At 56.2% G+C, this 23691-nt stretch overlaps 1 protein-coding gene across 1 annotated transcript in view; it reads left to right on the top strand.

The window, feature by feature from the left end:
• The window catches only part of SLC6A13 (solute carrier family 6 member 13), a gene marked incomplete at its 5' end in the record, with an annotated part of 31169 nt that extends 10760 nt beyond the window's left edge, over positions 1-20409 (top strand). The window contains 12 exons of the mRNA XM_082636083.1: positions 1597-1737; positions 5707-5791; positions 6372-6504; positions 7346-7480; positions 13686-13789; positions 14608-14732; positions 16539-16651; positions 16944-17081; positions 17770-17872; positions 18353-18453; positions 19498-19668; positions 19990-20409. Coding sequence (XP_082492209.1) covers positions 1597-1737; positions 5707-5791; positions 6372-6504; positions 7346-7480; positions 13686-13789; positions 14608-14732; positions 16539-16651; positions 16944-17081; positions 17770-17872; positions 18353-18453; positions 19498-19668; positions 19990-20097 — 1457 coding nt within the window. The 3' untranslated portion in view covers positions 20098-20409. The remainder of the gene's footprint in view (positions 1-1596; positions 1738-5706; positions 5792-6371; positions 6505-7345; positions 7481-13685; positions 13790-14607; positions 14733-16538; positions 16652-16943; positions 17082-17769; positions 17873-18352; positions 18454-19497; positions 19669-19989) is intronic.
• Positions 20410-23691: the final 3282 nt, after the last annotated feature.

The raw sequence follows: 23691 nt of genomic DNA, 5'->3' as shown, positions 1-23691 counted from the left end.
AAGTTCACATGTCTATTAACATGAAATATACACAGTTTCTGCTGCTGTCGTTTCTGTGGGGTGTTTTGGCCACGCCCTGTGGCAAGTGGGATCTTAGTTCCCCGACCAGGGATTGAACCCTCCCCAGCACTGGGAGCGCAGAGTCTTAAGCACTGCACAGCCAGGGAAGTCCCTCTGTTTTTTAGTTAGTGTTATTTTCCATTTTTTACACAACAATCGTGCGATTGCATAAACTTCCATCAAAGGGATATATCATAATTTGCTTAACAATTCTCTGTTCTGGGCTTTTTGCTTATTTTCAATCACTGATAAACTGATATTCTGCTATCATGTATCTTTGTAGAGGTAGCCTTTACCCCCCTTTTTTGGAGTTATTTCTTTGGGATAAATTCCCAGGATTAGGATCACTGGATCAAATGGACAACCAAGTTGATGTCTCTTGACCTGGCTTATTAAGTTGTTCTATGGAAGCGTTATGCTGACGTACACATCACCAGACTTGAGTAAGCGTCTTTCCTCCGTATCTTTAACAGCTCTGAGTTATATCCCTGGTTCCCAAACTTGTCTGCACAGTGGAATCACCCCAGGACCTTCCAAACATCCTGAGGCCTGTACCCCACCCCCAGAGATTGTTATTAAATTGGTCTGGGGTCTGGTCTGGGCTTTGGAATTTTAAAAATATTCCCAGGTAATTCTACTACTATGTGGACAAGTCTGGAAATCACTGAGTTATATCACTTGTAAACGTGTTCACTAATGTTGCAGATGCAGGATGGTAGCTCATCATTTTTCATTTTGCACACCTACGATTATTAGGGAGGGTGAGCGTGTTCTGAGGATGTTCATTGCCTGTGTGTATGTGCTCCTCTGCGAACTGTCTCTTCCTGCTTTTAACGCGTGTTTTTTTTTTTTTTTTTAGTTTTAGTTTTTGGCTGCGTTGGGTCTCCGTTGCTGCGCGCGGGCTTTCTCTAGTTGCGGCGAGTGGGGACTACTCCTCGTTACGGTGCACGGGCTTCTCATTGCAGTGGCTTCTCTCGTTGCGGAGCACGGGTTCTAGGCACGCGGGCTTCAGTAGTTGTGGTTTGTGGGCTCAGTCGTAGTTCACAGGCTCTAGAGCGCAGGCTCAGTAGTTGTGGCGCACGGGCTTGGTTGCTCTGCGGCATGTGGGATCTTCCCGGACCAGGGCTCGCACCCGTGTCCCCTGCGTTGGCAGGCGGATTCTTAACCACTGCGCCACCAGGGAAGCCCCTTAACGCGTGTTTTTACATTTCAGAAATATATCAGACGAATTCCAGGGAACATTAGCTATTGGAATCTCAGAGTTAGCCTTACACATTTGTAAGATAGCTTAGAATCAGTGGGCTGGCAGCATGCAGATGAGAGTGCACAGGCAGCGGGGCAGGGCAGCAGGAGACGGGAGGAAGCCCAGCCTGGCCTGGGAGGGCTGCACGACGGGAGGGGGCAGCGAGCCAGAAGCCCAGACCCCATACCCCGTGTCTCAGGACACTCAGGGGAGCACAGACCCTTTCCTGAGCGGGGGGGGGGGCGGAGCCAGAAGCCTGCCCAGTGTCCCCAGCCCCGTGTGCCTCCGCCCAGGTATCGGCTATGCGTCCCAGACCATCGTCATCCTCCTCAACATCTACTACATCATCGTCCTGGCCTGGGCTCTCTTCTACCTCTTCAGCAGCTTCACCGTCGACCTGCCCTGGGGGAGCTGCCGCCACGACTGGAACACAGGTGAGATCACCTCCACCTGCTCTGCTGCGGTGACCAGGAGAGGGATTGTCCCCATATCCTGGTCCCCAGGCCCCAGCCTTCACTGGGGACATGCTAGAAATCTGCCAAGGAGGTGACAGGGGTCTAATGTCAAAGATAAGAGCGAGAGGCCACCAGCATCACAGGAAAAATAGCACAGACTTTTTCAAAAACATTCATGTGTTCAGTCAGTGTATTAGGAAGATAGAACTGACTTCTTTTTGTGCAGTTTAGCCCTTTATGGATTTTGATGTGAAACATGGTTAGTTTGATGTATGGATATATTGTTTTCTCATTTATTTATTCTTCATGTCTTCTTTCTGATACTATTTTAGGCTTTTCCAACCCCCAAGTCATCTGGATTTAACCAGGGATAAGCTGTTTTGTATGGCATCAATATAATTTACCATAGCAATTAATTTTCTCCCGTGATTTTCTTTTAAGACAAGAGCCTCTATGGTGATAGAACTACTAAGTCTAATGAATTGAAAGTAAATGTTAAATTAAAAATTAAAATTAAAAATTTCTAGGGTACTGCTTTCCAAAAGAACTATCTGCAGTGATGAAATGTCCTTTGTACTCTCTGATACGGTAGCCACTGGCTACATGTGGCTATCGAGTACTTGAAACATGGCTAGTGCATGTGAGGACCTGAATTTTAAAGTTTTTATTTAATTTAAATTAATTTAATGTAAATAGCCACACGTGGCTGGTCACTGCCCTATTGGACCTATTGGACCACGCAGGTGGACACTGTCCTGCTCCCAGTGTCCAAACACCTCTCATGCCTGTCAGTGAGGCCCTACCTGTGCCATGATGAACTTTTTCTTGTTCAGATAAGTTACTAGATTCACTAGAGTGTGAATCTTTTTTTTTTTTTGCGGTACGCGGGGCTCTCACTGTTGTGGCCTCTCCCGTTGCGGAGCACAGGCTCCGGACGCGCAGGCTCAGCGGCCATGGCTCACGGGCCCAGCCGCTCCACGGCACGTGGGATCTTCCCGGCCTGGGGCACGAACCCGTGTCCCCTGCATCGGCAGGCGGACTCTCAACCACTGCGCCACCAGGGAAGCCCTAGAGTGTGAATCTTTTTTTTTTTTTTTTTTTTTTTTTTTTTGCTGTACGCGGGCCTCTCACTGTTGTGGCCTCTCTTGTTGTGGAGCACAGGCTCCGGACGCTCAGGCCCAGCGGCCATGGCTCACGGGCCCAGCCGCTCCGCGGCATGTGGGATCCTCCCAGACCGGGGCACGAACCCGTGTCCCCTGCATCGGCAGGCGGACTCTCAACCACTGTGCCACCAGGGAAGCCCTAGAGTGTGAATCTTTTACTCACTTGCCAGGGAAGTGGTTTTGCATGTTTATCCTGGTGATCAAGGCCCCCTCGCCCTCATATTTTATACTGTCTCTCCAGGCTTTCATTCCCTTGTCACCACTTTGTCCCACTACTTGTCAAGTGAAAAGTCAAATCTTGGAGCTACCGCCCCTGACACCCCAAGGTCTGCTAGGTTCTCCTCAAGTGTGTCTGCTAGTGCCTACACTGGCCCCAGCCCTTGACTGTGGCACTCACCCCACTTTTCCTCTGTTTGTTGCAAGATCTTGAGGGCAAAAATGGTGTCTTCATCTCTACACCTTTTGCACTTAGCATCGTGAGCTCTCAAAAAATATTCATGGAATGAATCAAGTTTTTAAAATCTGTTTTATTCTAATATTTTCTTTATTATGTGTTTTTTCTTCCTTCCCCCTTCTTTCCTTCCTGCCTTCCTTCTTCCCTCCCTCCCTCCCTTCCCTCTCTCTCTCTCTCTCTCTCTCTTTCTTTCTTTCTTCTCTGTGCACTAAAATCCGCCCTGACAACCAGCTTCTCAGATGGGGATTTTATCCAGGTCTCAGTGCAGTTCCTCTTGTAGAGAGTTTCTGCCTTTCTGGTGCCCAGGGGCTTGGCCTCAGGCCATCATCAGGCCTGTGTGCTTCTGGCTGACTTGGCAGGGGGAGCATCTCTGAGGCAAATTCAATACCCAGGGCTTTGGCTAGTAGTACAGGACATCCCATCCTGTCCGGAAGAAACAGCGCTTTTGGGTGTGCTGAGGCTTCAAGGAAAGTGACTTGGTTTGGAGGAGAGAGGGCTCTGCTAATACCCCGTGGTTCGGCAGATGTGTGTGGAGCCCCGGCTGTACCCCAGGCTCTGTTCCAAGTACCGGGGACATGCAAGGTGCAGAAACAGCTCCTACCCTCGTGGCTTTCATTCTAGCGGCAGAAGACAGACCAGAAACAAAATCCGTGCATCCCATGTGTCATGCTGGAGGCACTGCTGTGCAGAAACCTAAACGGGGAGGAGAGACTGGGGATCTTAGGGGTGGGGTGTAATTTTAAGTAGGGTCATCGGGGAAGGCATCTCTAAGAAGGTGACGCTGGGTCATGCTCTGAAGGAGGAGGGCGTGTGGAGGCAGACACTAGGTAGGAGAAGCACCAGTACAGAAGTGGGGTGGCATCCGGGGCGCAGCAGGGCAGGTGTGGCTGGAGCGGGTGAGCGGGGGGCGGGGCAGTAGGAGAGGGGTGGATGGACTGGGGCCTTGGGGGCGGTGGTGAGGTTTGGGCTTCTTTCTCTGAGTGCGATGGGAAACCCTTTGGAGGTTTCTGAACTGGGACATGACATAGAGTCATGACGTGACTGAAGTTTGAGCAAAGCCACTCTGGCTGCTCTCTGGAGATTGCCTCTGGAGGCAAGAGCAGAAACTGGGCCCATCAGGGACCCGGGAGCCATGGTGACCTGCACCGGACTGGTGGTCATACGTGTAACGGGAAGGGTCAGGTCCCAGATTTTCTGAAGGTGGAACATACACAATTTGCTGAGCTGGATCCCAGCCTTCACTTCACCACAGACAAGCAATGACGGGCCATTTCTAAGAAGATTAGCTTTCTCATGTGCACAGTGGGGGAAACGCTCTCTGTCTTTATTGCTATTTCCCAGGATTACTGTCCTAATAAAACGTAAAGAAGAGTGTGAACACTCTTTGTGAAAAGTCCATAGTCGTAGACGGGTAATTAAGAGCCACTATTTATGGAGTGCCGGGCAGTCTCCTTTTCATTTACTCCACTTATCAGTCCTACACTGGGCTCTTCTCATGTACATTTATTTATTTAAATTTATTTAGTTATTTATTTTTGGCTACGTTGGGTCGTCGTTTCGGTGCGCGGGCTTCTCATTGCAGTGGCTTCTCTTGTTGTGGAGCACAGGCTCTCGGCATGCGGGCTTCAGTAGTTGTGGCACATGGGCTCAGTAGTTGTGGCTCGCGGGCTCTAGAGCGCAGGCTCAGTAGTTGTGGCACACGAGCTTAGTTGCTGCACAGCATGTGGGATCTTCCCAGAAGGGGGATCGCACCCGCATCCCCTGCATTGGCAGGTGGATTCCCAATTGCTGCACCACCAGGGAAGTCCCCTCGTGTATATTTAGAGACCACGGAAGTGAGGCTTAGAAAGCCACACAGCGAATAACCGGAGGGGGCCAGGGATTCAAGCCAGAGTCTTCTGATCTATACCTGTGCTCTTAGCTGTCAGCTACATCACTTCCCCAGAAGGCATCCTTATTGTTCCTCAAAGGTCATTCCTCAAAGGCCACTCTCTACAGGACAGTGGCCCAGAAGTATTCGTATGTTTGAAGCTGATGGAGTGCAAAGCATCTTTCCTGAGGCCGACCGATGGTGCTTTAATATGCTACAACCCCCCCACCCCCCACCCCCTGCCCCGGCTCCACCCTGGAGAAGTGGGAGAGGGAGCAGTGGCTTTGTTGAGGTTATCATGTGTTTCGTTTTGTGTTTTATTATGAGGCTGTTTTGTTTAGGCACCTTCAGCCCAGATACCTTGCTTCCCAGTCTCCTGAAATTTCACCCCCCCTCTGCTCGTGTTACACACTGGCCAGTGATGCTTCTCTCGCTCCCCGCCCCGCCCTGGGCCCCGGCAGAGCACTGCGTGGAGTTCCACGGGACCAGCAGCTCCGTGAACGGGAGCTCTGAGAACGCCACCTCTCCCGTCATCGAGTTCTGGGAGTAAGTGGGGCCCCTTCGCCATCGCAGCGTGGGCGGCGTGTCCCATAGATGGGCGCGGGGCTGGGGACCCCACGGGCTGCAGGGGACGCATTTCTGCCTCCTCCTTCGGTGGCGCCGTCACCCGAGTGGCTTTTTCCCGCCGTGCCTGTATTTGTGGTTAGGGCAGGACTCTTCCCGAGGCTCTCCTCGCGCTGGGCCTGCGTCGCTCCCCCGATGTGGGTCCGCCCCTCCCCTGTGGCTGCATGTGTGTTGCTTCTACTGCCCCTACCTGAAATATTGACATTCACCGAAGACATGATTCCTCACATCAAAGCATCCTAACCCTCCGGTTGAGAAAATATGTGTTCGCACCCCCTTCTCTGGGTTACACTGGTCCTCAGCCTGCCAGAGCAAACCTACCTGGGAACAGCTTGTCTTCGCCTCCCTCTCTGTCTACTCCCATCTCTGGGCAAAGCAGAGCCTCACGGATCAGAGTGAAGGAGCCGACAAGCCTTCTGACCAGAGCGGGAGGCCTGGCTCCACTGCCCGGACGAGCTGAGGCCGGCGGCACAGGTGGAGTCGCTCACCCTTCTCTCCCCAGGAGGCGGGTCCTGAAGATCTCGGACGGCATCCAGCACCTGGGGGCCCTGCGCTGGGAACTGGCCCTGTGCCTCCTGCTCGCCTGGGTCATCTGCTACTTCTGCATCTGGAAGGGGGTCAAGTCCACGGGCAAGGTCTGTGCTCGAGGGCCCCAGGCCCCTCCCTTCCCCGGACCACCCTGCTCCCCCCGGGGGGCTCAGCCACCCAGGGGTTCCCCAAGTTGCACCTAGTCGGGGATGGGAGGGAATGACCCCACGAAGATTTCGCGTGTCTCTCTTCCTTTGATTCTGTGCCTTTCCTGGATTCAATGGTATGTCCTTCTGGTATTTGGGGAACTGGAATGGGAGAGAGAGAGAGAGAGGCAGGAGGGACCCGTGGGGAGGAATCTGATCTTGGAACGCACCATGCGTGTGGGCACATCGCAAAGTGAACACGGTTCACGGCTCCTCGTTTCATACAGCTGTTCTTTGGGAAAGCAATTCCGTTATGACTGTTAATCTCAACATGACTGTCAGCCACCCCGAGACGCTGGGGAGACTCGTTGCCCTGGAGTGCATGAGGGCATCCCGAGTTCTCCTGGACTCCTGCCCTGGCGGCCTCTGACCAGGCTTCCCTCCTAAGCTGGCTGCCTGGTTGTGCTAAGCTTGTGAGCTGTGTGGGGACAGGGGTCACGTGTGACAGAGCTTTTTGTCCCTGACGGCCCTTGCCACTGTTCTAAACTTCGTGTTGGGAGCATGCCTAAGTTCGCTCAGTCACTCAGCAGATATTTGCTGGGTGTGTGTCAGGGGGACGGAGGGAGGGCGGGAGGGAGGGCTGAAGGCTGAGGGCTGAGCAGCTGCGGGGTGAGCGGGAGGCCGCAGAAGGCGAGCTGGTGACCTCCGCCGTGGGGTTCGCGGCTCCTCCCCCGCCCCCTCCCCGTCCCCCCACTGCTGGGGCTGCCCCGGTTCCTTACCTTCTCCTCTGCCCCTCGGCCAGGTGGTGTACTTCACAGCCACCTTCCCTTACCTCATGCTGGTGGTCCTGTTGATTCGAGGGGTGACGCTGCCTGGGGCCGCCCAAGGAATTCAGTTTTACCTGTACCCAAACCTCACACGTCTGTGGGACCCCCAGGTAAGACGCACAGACGGGGCCGTCCCTGTGCTCTGCTGGGCATCTCTGCTCCTGGACAACCCCAGGCATCCACGCTGAGGGGGTGTCTCCACACATCTCCCCCTCCTGGGTTCACAGCTGCCAGGGAACCCAGGGGCCCTGAGGCCCTCGTGGTGTTTTGTAGTGTTTCTGGGGGGCTGTAAACGCGTCCTAACAGCCTTTCCCCCAGGCTCTCCCCTCCCACTACCTCCCATCCCCTCTGGGCGTCTCCTTTCATTTGGAGCAGCCTCTCTCTCTCCTGACCCCGCCACTGGCCCCTCTGTCCCGCCCTCTGCCCACAAGGCCCGCTCCTGGCCACGGCCCCCAGCCCCTCCCAGGGCCAGCTGGCTGGTGGTGCTGAGTTTCCTGTGTGCTGTCCAGAGGCCCCCGGCCCTTCCCTCCCGGCCCTTCCTTCAGGGTCCACCCGCCAGGACGGGGGGTGTCTGCTGACCGAGGGTCTGGACGGCAGGGCCTGCACTGAGAAGCCTCTGCCGGGGTCTCGTCCTCTGTTTGGCAGCCGTGTTGAAGGCTGGCAAAGCCAGGAGGGGGCCGAGGGTGGAGAGGCCGTGGGTGAGCACAGCCCAGAGCCCCGCCCGGCCCGGCTGCGGCCTGAGCCCGCTCCCCTGGCAGAGGTCACCTCCTGGGGCCTCTTCCTGGGCTGGAAGGGCTGTGCCCCTGAAAGGGACGCCCAGCTCAGGGCGGACCAGAAATCGAACGGCTTTTCATACGTTTTTATAGTAAGGCGGTGGTACTGTCACTGCTGAGAGGTGAGAGGGGGCAACAGAGGAGGGAACAGCCCCCCAGCTCCCTCCCACGCGGGGACCATTCCCATGAAGGCAGTGGCTCCCCTTGTGCAGAATTTGGGGTGGCTCTTCTCAAGCCTCCCAGCGCCCCCAGACGAACTATGAGCTCTTCCATCCTGAGTCCTGCGGCTGCCAGGGCTCCCAGAAGCAGCAGACCACTCGAGCCCAGAAGCCTCCCCAGCCCCGGCCCGGGCTCTTTCCCCACGACACCCAGTGGGATGGGAGCTCACTCTCCCGCCCCCGTTTCTGAGACCACTAGAGACACAGGGGCAGCCACCCCGTCTCCGCGTGGACCCAGGGGCTGCAGTCGGGCCTCGGAGCCAAACTGTAGAACCGCAGCTGCTGAAGCTAGAAAACCCCCGACGTCATCTCTGCAAACTTCTCGCTGCACAGATGAGCAAACAGGGCCCAAGGTCACGTGGAAGGAACGGCAGGCTGGGACCCAAAGTGCCGTGGTGGAGCGCAGGCAGCACGCAGGAGGTTGCAGGGCAGCAGAGCCGGGCGAGGCCTCGGAGGCCGGGTGTGGGTTCGCCTTGGATCCCTCGCGCAGAAGGGAACCGCTGCGGTTCTGGAGCAGCGGTGTGAACCGGTGGCTGAGCCACAAGCCGCCTTCGCCTGGGGATCAGGCTGGGAGACAGGCAGGTAGAATGAAAGAAGAAAGGGAGAGAGGGTCCAGCGTCTCTGGAACTGACCTATGGCTTCTGTGATCGACGCTCTGTTTGTCCTGACCAGCTTTTTAGCTAACAACTGCTGAGTGCCCGCTATGGCCCTGGCATCGTTAAGAGGGTCACATGCATTATTTCAGCTAATCCTCACCGCTGACCAATGAGGCATCCCCATCTTATAGACAGGAAATTAAGGCCTAGAGAGCTTAAAGAACTTTCCATCCGCACACCTGCACCTGGAATCCAGTTCTGCATGATGACAAGTCCCACAGGTTTTACGGTCTCTTGAAGGCAAAGTCCTGTCTGCTCGTCTTTGTTTTTCTCACAGCTCATTCATTCAGCAAAGATTTATTGAGCATCTATTTTGTGCCAGGTATGTTCTAGGTGTAACGTTTGCTATGTAATAGCTGCCAGCAAATATGAAGAAGGTGGACTAGAGCACCTTCAACTCTGAGAGTTAAAAGGCTGTAATTCTGTGTCTGGGTTACTGCAGGGAATAAGACCTCTTTCAGTCTTCTCTCCAGGACACCATCCTTCCAACCTGGGCAGCTGCAGGCTGTGCAGGCAGTGATGTCTTCAGAATCCTCTGAGCCCAGGGAGGGAGACGTTCCAAGAGCCAGGCTTGGTCCTGAGCTTCCGAGCAGACTTACTAACGGCTGGTCCTGGCCCCCTACTGAAGCCCGCCTTTGTGTCAGTGAGCAGAGCAGCCTCTGCAGGGCGGGATGCCCCCTGCCAGAGCCCTAATGGACAGTAGTTGGCACTCCCCAGGAAGTGTGACAGTGCCAGCCTGCATTTGCCTGGCACTTGAGAAAGTTGCACAATCCCTGCAGCACAAAGACCAGAGTGCCTCTCTCGGCCAAGCTCTCGGTCTGGAACGGACGCCAGGCAGAGACACTGCTGAGTTTATCTCATTGGCCAGGCTGCTGTGCGGTGGGGAATTGCCGCCTCTCCCGGCGCCCCCAGCACCGCCTCTTTCCCACTGGGGGGCGGCCCCGGGAGACTCCGCTGATGCAGCGTGTGCTGGGTCCTGGCGCTTTTTCTTTCCCTCACCCTGATCCTTTGTTCCATTGCACTTTGGTAGATCCATAAGGACAGGGGCTGGGGACGGGGTGTCCAGAGAGTCCTTGTTGAACACCTGAAACCTCTACCTTAAGCTCTCGAAGGAAGGGTTTATTTAGGGAAGGAGGTTGGAGCCATTGATTAGAAGGAGTCTTTTCATTTTGATGTCGTGCATTGAAACCTACGGGACCTTATTATTACTGGAAGGTGAGTTGCTTCTTTAAAATAACAGCAACGACAGATAGGCCAATAGCTGACACATGTATTATGTGCTTACTGTCTGCCAGGCCCTTCCGTAAGTGCACAACACAGTTTAGTCCTCACACTAATCCCACGAGTTAGGTGTAGCCTCATTTTACAGATAAAGAAATTGGAGCTTAGAAAAGTTAAGAAATTTGCCCCAAACTACGAAACAAGCGTGGAGGGAGAGCTTGGGTTTCATCCCAAGTCGTCTTTTGGGGGTCTTCTGCCTTAATCACCATGATATACATTTCCCAAAGAATATGAATTATCTGGGAGTTTTAAGGGCTGATTTTTATTATTCTAGAATTAATCCTGAAGTGGGATAGGGAACTAATATTTCTTTATGTGTTAGGCATTTTACATACATTATTTTATTTGTTATTTTACCCATTTTATTTCTTAATATACCCATTTGTTATTTTACTTGTTATTATACCCATTTTCCTGATGAGAAAAGTGAGGTTCAGAGAGGTTAAGTGATTTGCCTAAGGTCACACAGCTAGTTATTAACAGAGTTAGGAACTGAACTCAGTTCAGTTTGACTCCAAAGCCCAGGCTTACATACGATTGCCTTCCTGAAAATAGAAAATGTAATAGTCCTTGGGGTTGGACTCAGGTTGAAAACATCTTTCCTGGATCTTCTAGAAATTCTCTCTTCCTCTGTCGCCCCTCCAAGACCTCTTTTTAGCCCACACTCCCTGAAGCGTTTTTCACTTGTATTGTCGGGCAGCCTTCTGCGCCAGCCAAACACACCCTGGAGCTTTGTTCCCAAAACCAGGGCTCCCGGATGGGGCACGTGGCAGGTCGCCTGTGGTGGAAAGAGAATGGCTTGCCCTGCTGTCCTCTGGCCCTTCCCGCAGCCTCGTGGCTCTCCAGCCCCAGCAGGCTGGCCAGGAGCAGCTGCGCGGAGCCGGCTCGCCAGCCTCCAGCCAGTCTGAGCCCCGCACTCTGAGCTCTCAGGCCTCCTGCTGCCTTCTCCGTTCTCCTCACCCTCTCCTCCCAACTCAGTCTTAGTCTCTCCCACTCCAGGCGAGGTGACCTGCCAAGTCACAGTTTTGCTTGTTTCTTCTTCCCAAGCCCAAGTCTGCAACACTTCCTAACCGTGGGATCTGCACGTGCGCAGCCACGGAACATCTCCGAGGAAACAGAGTTTCCTGCATGGACGGCGGGTCAGGCTGCAGCCTGGGCCCCGCCAGGCACAGGGAGTAGGCCTCGGGGGCCCGAGGCTGGGCAGGTCCGGGGCCGCGTCCTGGATAACCGGCCTGGAGACACCTCCCCGGCCCTCCATCCCAGCCTGGCGGGATCCTGCCTGTACAACCTTAGAACCTCTTGGCACAGCAACCTGCGCTTGGGGCTGCGATAATGAATGAAAAGGAACAGTGACCTTCAGACCAGAGGCCACTGGGTCTTCCTGGGAGGACTCTCCTTGCAGAGTCTGGGGCAGGTTTAGGAGAGGAAAGGATTTGAGACGTTGCAAAGGAGCGACCAGGCTCCCCGAGGCACGTCCTCGGCCTGGGGCGTCCACGGAGTTTTGTGGCCTGTCCTCAGCTTCTCTCCTTTCATTCCTGCCTTTTCTTTCTCCAGCTTCTGAAATGAATTTGGAGACCCCCTCTCCTTTCCCCATGATAATTTTTCCTGAGGTTTAAAGAAGCTCCCCTTGGGCTTCCCTGGTGGCGCAGTGGTTGAGAGTCTGCCTGCCGATGCAGGGGACACGGGTTCGTGCCCCGGTCCGGGAAGATCCCACATGCCGCGGAACGGCTGGGCCCATGAGCCACGGCCGCTGAGCCTGCGTGTCCGGAGCCTGTGCTCCGCAACGGGAGAGGCCACAACAGTGAGAGGCCCGCGTACCGCAAACAAACAAACAAACAAAAAAACAAACAAAAAAGAAGCTCCCCTTGGTGTTTCGACCTTGCCTATTTCCTTGCTGGCCCTGGCTCCTCCCTTGGGGTCTTCCTCTGTGCTTCCTGCCCCAGACACCCTGTCCCTGGTGGCAGCTCCTGCCTCCCTAAAACCCTGGGGAGGGGGTCCCCGTGGGCAGGAGGGGCAGGAGGTTAGAGACAGCCTCCCCCTGTCCTCACCCTCTTTCCCGCCCTGTCCCCACCCCTGCAGAAGTGGAAGGAGAGCAGGAGGAAAGAGTGCCCGGGGTGGATGCCAGTTCTCAGCGGCTGGAAGGCAGGGATTCCCACATCTGACTGTTCATTAGGGTTGCCCAGGAAGCTTTGAAACAATACAGGTTTCCGGGTTCTCCTCTAGGCCTAGTTCCGGGTCCCACCTGGGGATGCTGGCTGAGGGGTCTGCGTTCTGATGCTGTCAGCTGGCATGTGTTCCCTCAGACGCACCGCAATGCCGAGGAGAGTGGGCGTTTGGGGGGGTGAGTGGTGAGAGAGGAGGGAGGTTAGGGGTGGTCACGACGGTTAGGGATGTGGGGGGGGGGACAGGTAGGGGCTGAGGAGCTGTACACGGAAGCAGCTGAGGCTTTGGCGCCCGTGGGCCCTGCGAGCCCGATTTTAGTGGAAGGAGAGCAGGGGCCTGTTTGGGGGCTAACAAGGAGGGTGGACATGAGACAAGAAATGGGGACCCAAAAGTGTTAGGACACCAGCCTGGTGATGTCCGTGGCCATGGTTTGGTGCTCAGGTCCCCTGAAGGCAGGAGGTGCCCAGGGAGGCTCTGTGGCCCCAGGACCACACCTCCTGTGGGTCTGCAGCACTGCACGTCCCGTTCGCCTTGACCTCCTTTCTCTTTGGGATGTTATTCTAGCTGTTAAATCTGAATCATAACATGCACAGGCTGGGCCAGCCAGCTGAGATAATAACAAGAACAGCCATACCCTATGTTTAGCTGGAGAGCTATCTTCCCCCCAAGGAGTACAGAGCTCTTTACAGATGACTTCTGTTCATCCCCTTGACTCTTTGTGACCTGAGGCTCAGTCTTCCTGTTTTGCAGAGGATGTTGAGGCGTGAGGGGCAAAGCTACGTGCCCGTGAAGGCACTGATGCAAAGGACCCACAGCCCTGCAAAGCCTGTCTCTGGGATCCTTCCAATCTCGGCACACTGCCAGAGGGGCCTGGGGTGGGAGAAAGTGGAGGTAGAGCCCTGGGCTTTGTTTCCATTATAGAAAAGACGGGCCAGGCCTCACGTGGTTCTAGAGCACCAGCTCATCGGCCTCCATCGTGGGTCCTTTAGTCTTTCCCCAATGCCTGATGCCTGTGCCATCCTGGTGGTGCCTGAGAAACTCCGTCTAGGGGCCCAGGAAGTCAAGCGCATCAGAATAGCATGGCTGCGGGGCTGCCTGCACGGGCTGAGGGCAGGGGTCTGCCATCCTCAACCTGTGCCTGGCCTGGCTGTGGGCCTGTGTGGTCCGTGGAGCCCAGACAGCCTGGCTCCCCTGAGGCACAGCTTTCTTGCCTCTTCCCTGCAGGTGTGGATGGACGCGGGCACCCAGATCTTCTTCTCCTTCGCCATCTGCCTGGGGTGCCTGACGGCCCTGGGCAGCTACAACACCTACCACAACAACTGCTACAGGTGAGCGGGGCGCAGGGCCTGAGCGCCTATCCCTCCAGGTGTGCTAGATCAGGGGAGATTTGGAGGGTGCACCAGCTCATGGATTTCCCTACGCCCCACCTGCCTTCACGCCACTGTCCAACCCCCAGGGCTGCCAGGTGGTGAGAGGAGCCAGTGGCAGCACAGGCGAGGGATTCCTTCCCCCAGGGCGGGATGGCGATGGGTGGCCGGGAGCCTCCAGCAGGGCCCAGCCCGGGGCTAACGTGGAGGGCAGTGGGCACAGGTGTGCAAGCAACCCGGCGCGGGAGTGACGTCATACAGTAGAGCCCAGTCCTGCCTGCTCTGTACCTGCGCCCCAGCAAACACTGAATCCCCTCCCTGTGGTTGCCTCGGGCCCACCTGGCTCATGTCAGAGAACTGAAGCCAATTTTAGTATTAGCTAAACAAAATCACATCATGCGTTTCAAAATTGAACTTAGGTGAGTACGGAGCATCTGTTGCTTGGGGTCTCCGTGCCCCTCTCCTCTCTGTTAACGTACCGGCACGCGTGGGGTCACAGGGGTAGTGTCCCAGGAGGCGCAGTGACAGCATGACAGGAAAGGGGAGCTGTGTGGCCAGGGGTAATGTTTAGATTCTGTTACTTCCTTAGGGTCTCATTCTTGCAGAATGACCGTGGGTTTAGTCCAAGTCTGAGCCCATGGAGTTGGGGACAGAACCAGCCCCTTGGGTTCCCTCTGCCCCTGCCAGGCCGGCGGCGTCCCCTGGGGTTCCTGCGTCCCGGCCTGAGGTGCTGGCTGCCCCTCTGACCCTCCTGTCCCCACCTCCCACCCCGCCTGCAGGGACTGCATCGCCCTCTGCTTCCTCAACAGCGGCACCAGCTTCGTGGCCGGGTTTGCCATCTTCTCCATCCTGGGCTTCATGTCCCAGGAGCAGGGGGTGCCCATCTCTGAGGTGGCCGAGTCAGGTGAGTGGTGTTTTGGGGGGTGGGGGTGGGCCTAAGACAGGGGACTCTGTGAGCTTTGTTTGAACCTTCGCCAGCCCGCCTGGATCTGCAGGCATTCCTATTGTCACCTACACTGTGGGTGACCTCTCAGTGGCTGCGTCCTGGGAAGACCTGGGATGGACTTAAACAGCAATTCCAGCTTCAAAAGGTGAACGGGTGTGCAGAGAACATTGTCCCCCCCAACCCCGGCCTCCAGCTCCTCACGCTGGAAGCAACCAGTGTTAGCAGGTTCATGGTTTTCCTTCCAGAAATAGTTTAGGCTTTTATGAGAAAAAGAATACACACATATCTGTACATACACATTCAAACACGCGTCCGTATTACTGTTTCTGTCTCTTACACCTTGTAACAACCAAGTGATAACGTGCTGTGTACATTGTCCTGCATCCTGCCTTGTCTCGTTCCCTTTAAAGTGTGTCTCAGAGGTAAGTTAACTCGCGGCACGTGGAGTTTCCTCCTTTAAGCGCCTGCCTTCCCACCATGTGGTGCTGCTCTTGCATTTTTTGTTGTTGTTTGTTTTTTTGTTTTTTTTGTTTTTTGCGGTACGTGGGCCTCTCACTGTTGTGGCCTCTCCCGTTGTGGAGCACAGGCTCCAGATGTGCAGGCTCAGCGGCCATGGCTCACGGGCCCAGCCGCTCCGCGGCATGTGGGATCCTCCCGGACCGGGGCACAAACCCGTGTCCCCTGCATCGGCAGGCAGACTCCCAACCACTGCGCCACCAGGGAAGGCCCTGCTCTTGCTTTTAAATAAAATCACAGACGGATCCCCGATCTGGGTAAGCGGCCAGTGTTTGCCTTGCTCATCCCCTACGCCTGTGGACCACCCACTTGCACCGGTAACAAGATGATTTTGATCGTGGGGTTCACAAGCTCCCCCCGTCACACAGGGCGCTGAGCAGCGGGAAACTGACCTCGCTGGTTCTTATTAAGAACGATCGTGTCTCTCTTTTACGGAGCGCTGCTCTGTGCCAGGCTTGGTGCCATGCGCTCGCTGGTGCGTGGGGCGGGTCCCAGCAGCGTGGGAGACGGGCAGAGGAGCTGACCACCGCCCCGGGTCCCTCAGTCATACCCTTCCTTTCAAAGGAACCTTCCTATCAAGGACCCGGGCACTGGCATGTGACCTGTTCCTGCCGTTTGAGCCAGCTGAGGGCAACATTAATGTGTTTGAGAGGATGTGTGTCGTGAGTATTCTGAAACTCACGCCAGCTCACTTGCTGTAGGGTGACAGGAAAGGCTCGGGGCACAGAGGTGGCCAACGGTGGCCCCAGACCCAATCTAGTCTTGGAGGTATTTTCTTTGGAACTTTACGGAAACCACACGGCACTTGCCTGCAGGGGGCGTGATGGCTCCAGGTCTGTCGGGCCCTGCCACTCCCTCCTTTTACAATGCAGCAGCTTCACAAACGTCCGTGGCCTGCCTGGCCCCCAAGCTCTTTGTAAGTTTGAAACCTCTGGTTTGGGGGCAATAAATCTGGAGAGTGAGCCCCAGGATTTGAGGTAAAACTTACAGAAATGCAGGTGCTAGACCCCCTTCCTCTTTTCTTTGGAATATTCTTTAGAATACTCACAGCCTTTAGGTTCTCTTCCTGCCAGTGAGAAAACAGTGGGCGATGCCTTGGAGACTGGGGACCGGGTCGAGGGTTGGGTGGCTCCTCCTGGGTGAGGACGGTGGAGGGGGGTAGCTCTGGGGCTTCCGCTGCCCCGTGTCCCACACTGGGAAGCCCACCTCGGGGTGGCCCTGGGCTGTGTCCCTCTCTCCCTGCCGCAGGCCCTGGCCTGGCCTTCATCGCCTACCCCCGGGCTGTGGTGATGCTGCCTTTCTCGCCCCTCTGGGCCTGCTGCTTCTTCTTCATGGTCGTCCTCCTGGGACTGGATAGCCAGGTATCGAGAGGTGGCCACTCAGAGCCCGAGAGACGGTGGTGTGTGTGGGCTGGGGGCAGGGAGCAGCGGGCATGACCTTGAACTTGATGCCCTGAAGGCCCTTAAAACAGCTGGGGGCTGGGCGAGTGTCAGGCGTGGATGCCCTGCCAGGGAACAAAGGGAGCTTTGGAGGGTGGGTCCGCTCTGGGGCTGTCAGGAGGCTGGCAGGGCTGCCCCGGGAGCGAGGCGCCAGCTGGTTGATGGAGCTTCTCGTGAGGGCTCTTGCCCTCCAACTCTTTGCCCTCTCGTCCAGTTTGTGTGTGTGGAAAGCCTGGTGACGGCGCTGGTGGACATGTACCCCAGGGTATTCCGCAAGAAGAACCGGCGGGAGGTCCTCATCCTGGGGGTGTCTGTCACCTCCTTCCTCGTCGGGCTGGTCATGCTCACAGAGGTGAGGGGCCGGGCGGCTTGCAGGTGGGGCCCGGCGAGGAGGAGAGCCCAGGTGGGCGACTGCCACCTGGCAGGGGGAGCAGGCTGCTGTAGTTTCAGGTCACCGCCTTCTGGGCTTCGGGGCCCGGGGGCCCTGGTCCTTTCCCACCCCAGGAAGCACTGACCACCTGGCTCTGGGCATGGCTGAGGGGTGCTTTGGCTCCACGGAAGCTGAGAGGCATAGAAGTGCTGGGCTGGGAAAAATCGCCTCTCCAGCAAGATCCCATGAGTTCCCAGGCAGCTGACCCACGTTCCAGGGACAGACTTCAAAGGCAGAAAGGGAGCCCTGGGGTGGGTGACATTCTGAGTGATGCCTCAAGGGAGAAGCAGGGAGATGGAGTTCGTCAGCTTGATGACACCCATGACGGCCCCTATCCTGACCCTCTGCCAAAAATGCACACTGTCCTGGACTTCTGGGTCAACCCCTGCGTGTTCTCAGGGGTGAGCTAACAAGGGCTGTTTCATGCATCTTCCTTCCAAAAACAATAATCAAACATTATTATTGTCCCATGTCTGCCGAGGGCTTTACAGCTTACAAACTACGCGCTCTCTTAATCTCTGTCTGCTGTGATCCTCCCCACCTCTGCTCTGTGCCCCGAGGGTGCCTGTTTCCTCTGGATAAAGTTCTGTTTCTCTCTCCTCCCGGGCAGGGCGGTATGTACATTTTTCAGCTCTTTGACTACTACGCAGCCAGTGGCATGTGCCTCCTGTTCGTGGCCATCTTTGAGTCCCTCTGTGTGGCATGGGCCTACGGTGAGTGACTCCTCCCGTGGTCCTGCCCAGGGCTCTCGGACAAAAGAGAGACCTCACTGCTCACACCCACCTTCTCCTCAGACTCCTCTCCCTCCCAACCTCAAAAATCTCAAGAATCCTACCTACATTGCTACCATTGGAAAAGCCCTTCAGAGGTGGCCTTGTCCACCCTCCTGGTGATGGCTGCTCCCGGGCCACCCAGGTGGGCCCATGTCCCGTCCTACCCAGAGCTTTTCAGCCTTTAACAACCTTGATCATCAGAAAGTTCCTGCCTTTGCCTAAGCCAAGTTCTGCCCACTGCTGTTTATGCCTACGAATTCCATCCAGGGAAGAGTCTGCTCCCAGCAGGGATTTGAGAAGACAGCCACGATGTCTTTTACTGACTGGTCCTTGCCCTTCCTGGTTGGTGTGGTCCCCATCCTGATGCTCTGGATGCTAAAGGATGTCCTTTCTCCCCCTTCCTTCTCTTCTTCGTGGCAGGAGCTGGGCGCTTCTATGACAACATTGAAGACATGATTGGGTACAGGCCGTGGCCCCTTATCAAATACTGTTGGCTTTTCCTCACACCGGCTGTGTGCACAGTAAGATAACCTCCGGGGGCCTTCCCTGCTGGCGCAGTGGTTGAGTCCGCCTGCCGATGCAGGGGACGCGGGTTCGTGCCCCGGTCCGGGAAGATCTCACATGTCGCAGAGTGGCTGGGCCCGTGAGCCATGGCCGCTGAGCCTGCGCGTCCGGAGCCCGTGCTCCGCAACGGGAGAGGCCACAACAGTGAGAGGCCCGCGTACCGCAAAAAAAAAAAAAAAAAAAAAGATAACTTCTGGGAGGAAAGCCAGATGAAGGGAGAGAGATGGTAGAGCAGGAGGGTAGACGGGCCATAGCCCTAGAAGGCACCTATCCGTGGGCATTGAAAATCATTTAAAAGTTTCATTCATCCTCCTGTTGGGTTCTAGAAAATGCCAGCAGGATAGATTCTTCCTTTCCGTTTCACAGAAGGATAAACTGAGGGCCAGGGCTGTCAGACTCAACCCCACAGTGTGAGTCTAATGTGGCAGGTGCATCGGGCTGCTGAGAACAATACTGATAAGCACCGAGATAACAGTAGCAGCTCCAGAGCACGCACTTCCTGCTGGGAACCAAATGCTTTACACCTTTAACCCAGTCAATCCTCACAAGAACCCCACGAAGTAAGAATTACCATGATATTCACTGTTCAGGTGCAACGGAAGCCCCAGAGGTTAAGCAGTTCACCCAAGCTGGAAGGTGGCCGAGAGCTGGGGCTCAAGCCCAAGCAGCTCGGCTCCGGAGTCTGGGCCTGAACCACTAGACGCTGCTGCTCTGGCTTTACCTGTGTCAGCAGCACCCACTGTGTGCCAAGTGTGATGAGGCCGGGGGGACCCAGGCATGACCCCTGCCCGCCAGGTGCTCACGGCCAGGCACAGAGCCATGTCCCAGTTGAGGATGCCCAGGGGCACGGGGACCCTGGAGGGACAGGGTGGGTGCCCCGGAAGTACCTCCTGGGGGTGTGGATTTTGAGCAGACGTGGATGGAGTTCGGAGGCAGATTGGCCCAGCTGGTCGGGGGGACCCATGCTCCCCCAGCCGCGTCTCTTCTACTCTCACCCTCAGGCCACCTTCCTCTCCTCCCTGATCAAGTACACCCCACTGACCTACAACAAGAAGTACCTGTACCCGTGGTGGGGCGATGCCTTGGGCTGGCTCCTGGCTCTCTCCTCCATGATCTGCATCCCCGCCTGGAGCTGCTACAAACTCAGCACCCTCAAGGGCTCTTTCAGAGAGGTAGGGAGCTGGTGGGGAGGAAAGCAGTCAGAGGATGAGCTGGGGTCCCCTTGTTGGCAGGCGGCTGCCTGCCTGGGTAGAAGCTGGCACACAGGAGGGCCAGGGACCTTGGTGTGGGGTCAGAGGGTCAGAGGGACAGGGGGAGTGCTGAGCAGTCTCAAGCAGTCTCAGGAAGAGACAGGATGCCTCGAAGACACCGCTGTGGTTAGGGTGTTGGCACCTGGAGAGCAGGTCTGGCACCTCTGGGGAGGCAGCGATGAGGGACGCTGGCAGACTTGCCCCCTCTCCAGCTCATGACGGACCCCTCCACTCTGCTTGCAGAGAGTTCGCCAGCTCATGTGCCCAGCTGAGGACCTGCCCCAGTGGGCCCGAGCGGAACCCTCTGCCCCGGCCACGCCCAGGACGTCGGAACTGGAGTCTCACTGCTAGGGGGCAGGCCCTGGGACAACGGGCCAGTGAGCCTGGCTGTGGGGACAGTTGCAGAAGGAAGGCACAGAAGCAGCTCTGCTGTGCTTCTCTCTCCCGCACCACCCGGGGTAGACAAGATAAGAGGGGACATGCTGGAATCCACCTGTGAGCTGGGCATCTCCCACCCCAACTTCCCTGCTCTGGGGTGGCTGGACAGGTGTGAAAGGCCAGGATCAAGAGCATGCCCTTCGAGAGGGGCCTTGGGAGGCTGGGTGAAGCTGCAGGTGGGGGTGCGGTGGGGAGAGCTCTGTTTGGCGCCCTTCATTCCATTAAATCCACGTTCTTCTCACCAGCTGCTAGCAGTTCCGCCTGGTTTCTGCCCCGCCCCACACCCTCCTTGCTGCCTTGCCCCCCTCCTCACTTTAAAGTGGGGCTTTAGGGGCTTCCCTGGTGGCGCAGTGGTTAAGAGTCCGCCTGCCAATGCAGGGGACACGGGTTTGAGCCCTGGTCCGGGAAGATCCCACATGCTGCGGAGCAACTAAGCCCGTGTGCCACAACTACTGAGCCCACGCGCTCTAGAAACTGCGAGCCACAACTACTGAGCCCTCGTGCCACAATTACTGAAGCCTGCGCGCCTAGAGCCCGTGCTACGCAACAAGAGAAGCCACCACAATGAGAAACCCACGCGCTGCAGCAAAGAGTAGCCCCCGCTCGCCGCAACTAGAGAAAGCCCGTGCGCAGCAACGAAGACCCAACGCAGCCAAAAATAAATAAATCAGTTAATTAATTTAAAAAAAAAGCGATGGAGGGGAGAAGGAGGAGGCACCTGAGCCCCCGCTAGAGGAAGGAGGAGGAGAGCGGCTGGGCTTCTTCCTGCCCGATTTCCCCTGCCGTTTCCTTGCCTGACCTCGCCTGTCCAAAGTGTGTGCGCACGCCAGGGGCTTGGTGCCAGGGGTACGGGAGCGGACAGCAGGGACCGCGGGCGGAGCAGGGCACTACCCGGCTCGGCCAGAAGAGGGAGCCGCTGCCTCGGGACCACCACGCTGCTCCGCTCGGAAGGAAGACGGATAGATGCGGATGCGGCAGCCCCGGCGCGGGGACCTCCGCTCGGCTGCGGGGCCTGAGCGCGCAGATGCGCCCAGAGAGGAGCCAGGTGGGAGGCAGAGCTTGTGCGATGTCGGGGTCAGCGGGTCTGGCCTTGGCCCCCGCCCCCCCGGCGCCCACAGACGTGCTCCGCAGCCTGGCTCTGGGCAGGTGCCTGGAGCAGGATAGGGCGCGTGTTTCCGGGGCGCATGGGGGAGCGGGGACACACAGCAGCCCTTCCCCCCGCATGGCTGCCTGTGTCCCCACCTCTGCTCATGTAGCTCTTCTTCCCGGGCTGTTCCTGGGAGGTGCAGGGCATTTCCTGGGTGATTTTCTTACGAGTCAGTTAGTGGGAAAACGCACTGAAGTGTTCAGGTTTTGATTCTTTGCCGTTGGGGGAGTTTCTTAAAATCGGGGACAGCAGCCCTGCTGTGTGTTGGCCTTGGTGGTTCCTTCCTGGACAGTGGCTGGGCACCCCCCCCCCAGTGTGCCAGGAGCAAGGCGGTCCTAAGATGGGAGAAACACGTCTGCTAGAGACATGTGTGGGCCTCGAGGTCCCACACCTGGCCTCTCCACCCATCCGAGGGCATTTCCAGGACACCTACTACATGGCGCTGTGCTCAGGAGTCATGAGGAGCAAACATAGATACATCTCTTGAAGGACAAAGGATGACAAACGCTGTGGAAGAACAGCAAGGTCTCTGAGAAAGAATACGTGGGCGTGGGAAGGATCCTGAGGATCTAGGGTTGGGGGTCTGGGAAGGCTGTTCTGAGGCTGAGGTATGTCTCTCTCTCCATCCTATCAAAGTTGCAGGGATCTGCTAGGCCCAGGGAGGGAGGCGAGGAGTCCGGTCATGGTGATTTGAGCCCTATTTCGGAGCTTCGTTGATGGTGCGATATAGTGTGAAAGTAACCCGCTGGCACCAGGATCAGGAGATACGGCTTCTAGTCCTCACCTGCCTCTGACCTGCTGTGTTTCTTGGTGGAATTCAGGTCTTTTTTTGCAGATGGAGGTAATACTGGGCACCCCGCCCCCACACGGATTTGTTGTAGGGCTGGATGGGGTCATGGGTGTGAGAGCCCAACGGTGAGGTCATGAGACCAGTGGGGGGATGGCAGACGGGGAGCTGCTCTAAAAGCCAGGGGTCACGTCAGGGAACGGGAGCAGGAATACTCAGACGTGGCTTTACCCCCTCAAAGGGGTAGTGGGGGCGGGGCCGCTTTCTGTCCCCTCTCCCGGAGCTCTGCCTGGAAGGGAAGATTCGGATCCTGCAAGTCTCAGACGAGGAAGACAGAAAAGGAAGGGGAGCCCTTTGTCTAAAGGCCACACCTGTCAGAGGGGAAGACCTTGGGACACATCATTTAGCTTCTATTCACCCGAATTTTCTCATCTGTAAAATGGGCTAATAACTCCTACCTTTCAAGGTTCTTGTGAGGCAGGCATAGAGCCCTAGGGCAGGTGATAGCTGGAAGGAGAAAGGAGCGCAGCGGTACCCGGAGAGTTAGGACTGGATCCCGTGGAGATTGGGGAGCCACGGAGGGGGCACTGAACCCGCCAGGCTGCCGTGGAGCCTCAGACCTCAGACTGTGCTCAGATCACACCCAGGTCTCAGATCCACACACGTGCACACACACAGTCCCTCAGTCTCCTCAGATGAATGTGCATAGACCCAGACACCACAGTCTGCCAGGCGTACCCCTTTACAGAGGCTGGCAGGCCTGGTTTAGGTCCATGTGCTCTGTGACCTTGGGCAAGTTCATCGCTCCAATCCTTAATTTGCTCCTCTATAAAATGGGAATAGTAGTATTTACCTCATTGTGTTGTTAGAGTCCAGTGGAGGGTGTAGGGACAGCTTCCTTGGGGACATACTTCAAGCAAATCCATCCTATTTTCCATGATTCCACCCTCCCCCCACCCCTGCCTTGGGCTGTCAATGAAACAGAAAAGCCCAGAAAGAGCTCAGTGACATCCTTGCTGCCCCCTGGACTCCCCAGCCGCAGGCATCAGGTTGCATTAGGTCCCAGACAGAAGGCTACACATTTATTTCCTAAGCTGCTAGGAGGCAAGAGAGGGGCAGAGCTACAAGAACCCTGCACCCTGTGGCCTGAGAGCCTTGCTCAGCACCAGCAGTTTTGTCCAAGAAAAGCAAGATGTGAGTCCTTCCAAGCCCTAGTCTATCCCCTGTTTCTGGGAGAGCAATGCCCTTTCAGAAGAGGGAAGACTGAAATGAAAATTTCCCTCAAGTTGCATCCATCCATCCATCCATCCTTCCATCCCTCCATCCCTCCATCCCTCCATCATCCATCCAAATGCCTACTCTGAGCCAGCACTATATTAGATGCTAGAGGCAGAAACAAAGAATTATGAAAAGTGACCCCTGCCCTCTAGATACTCCTGGTCTGGGAAACAGTTTGCTGCAGTGGAACAAGCAAAGATTTTTGGAGCCAAGAGGCCCAACTTCAAATCCCAGCTCCCTCATTTACCACCAGTCAATGAGGCCTTAGGACACATCATTTAGCTTCTATTCGCCC

Source organism: Mesoplodon mirus (genome assembly GCF_964341445.2).
Source record: "Mesoplodon mirus genome assembly, chromosome: 11".
In the NCBI taxonomy this organism is placed as follows: Eukaryota; Metazoa; Chordata; class Mammalia; order Artiodactyla; family Ziphiidae; genus Mesoplodon; species Mesoplodon mirus.
Note: the sequence above shows the minus strand (reverse complement) of the source record. Positions and strands in the feature narration are given on the sequence as shown.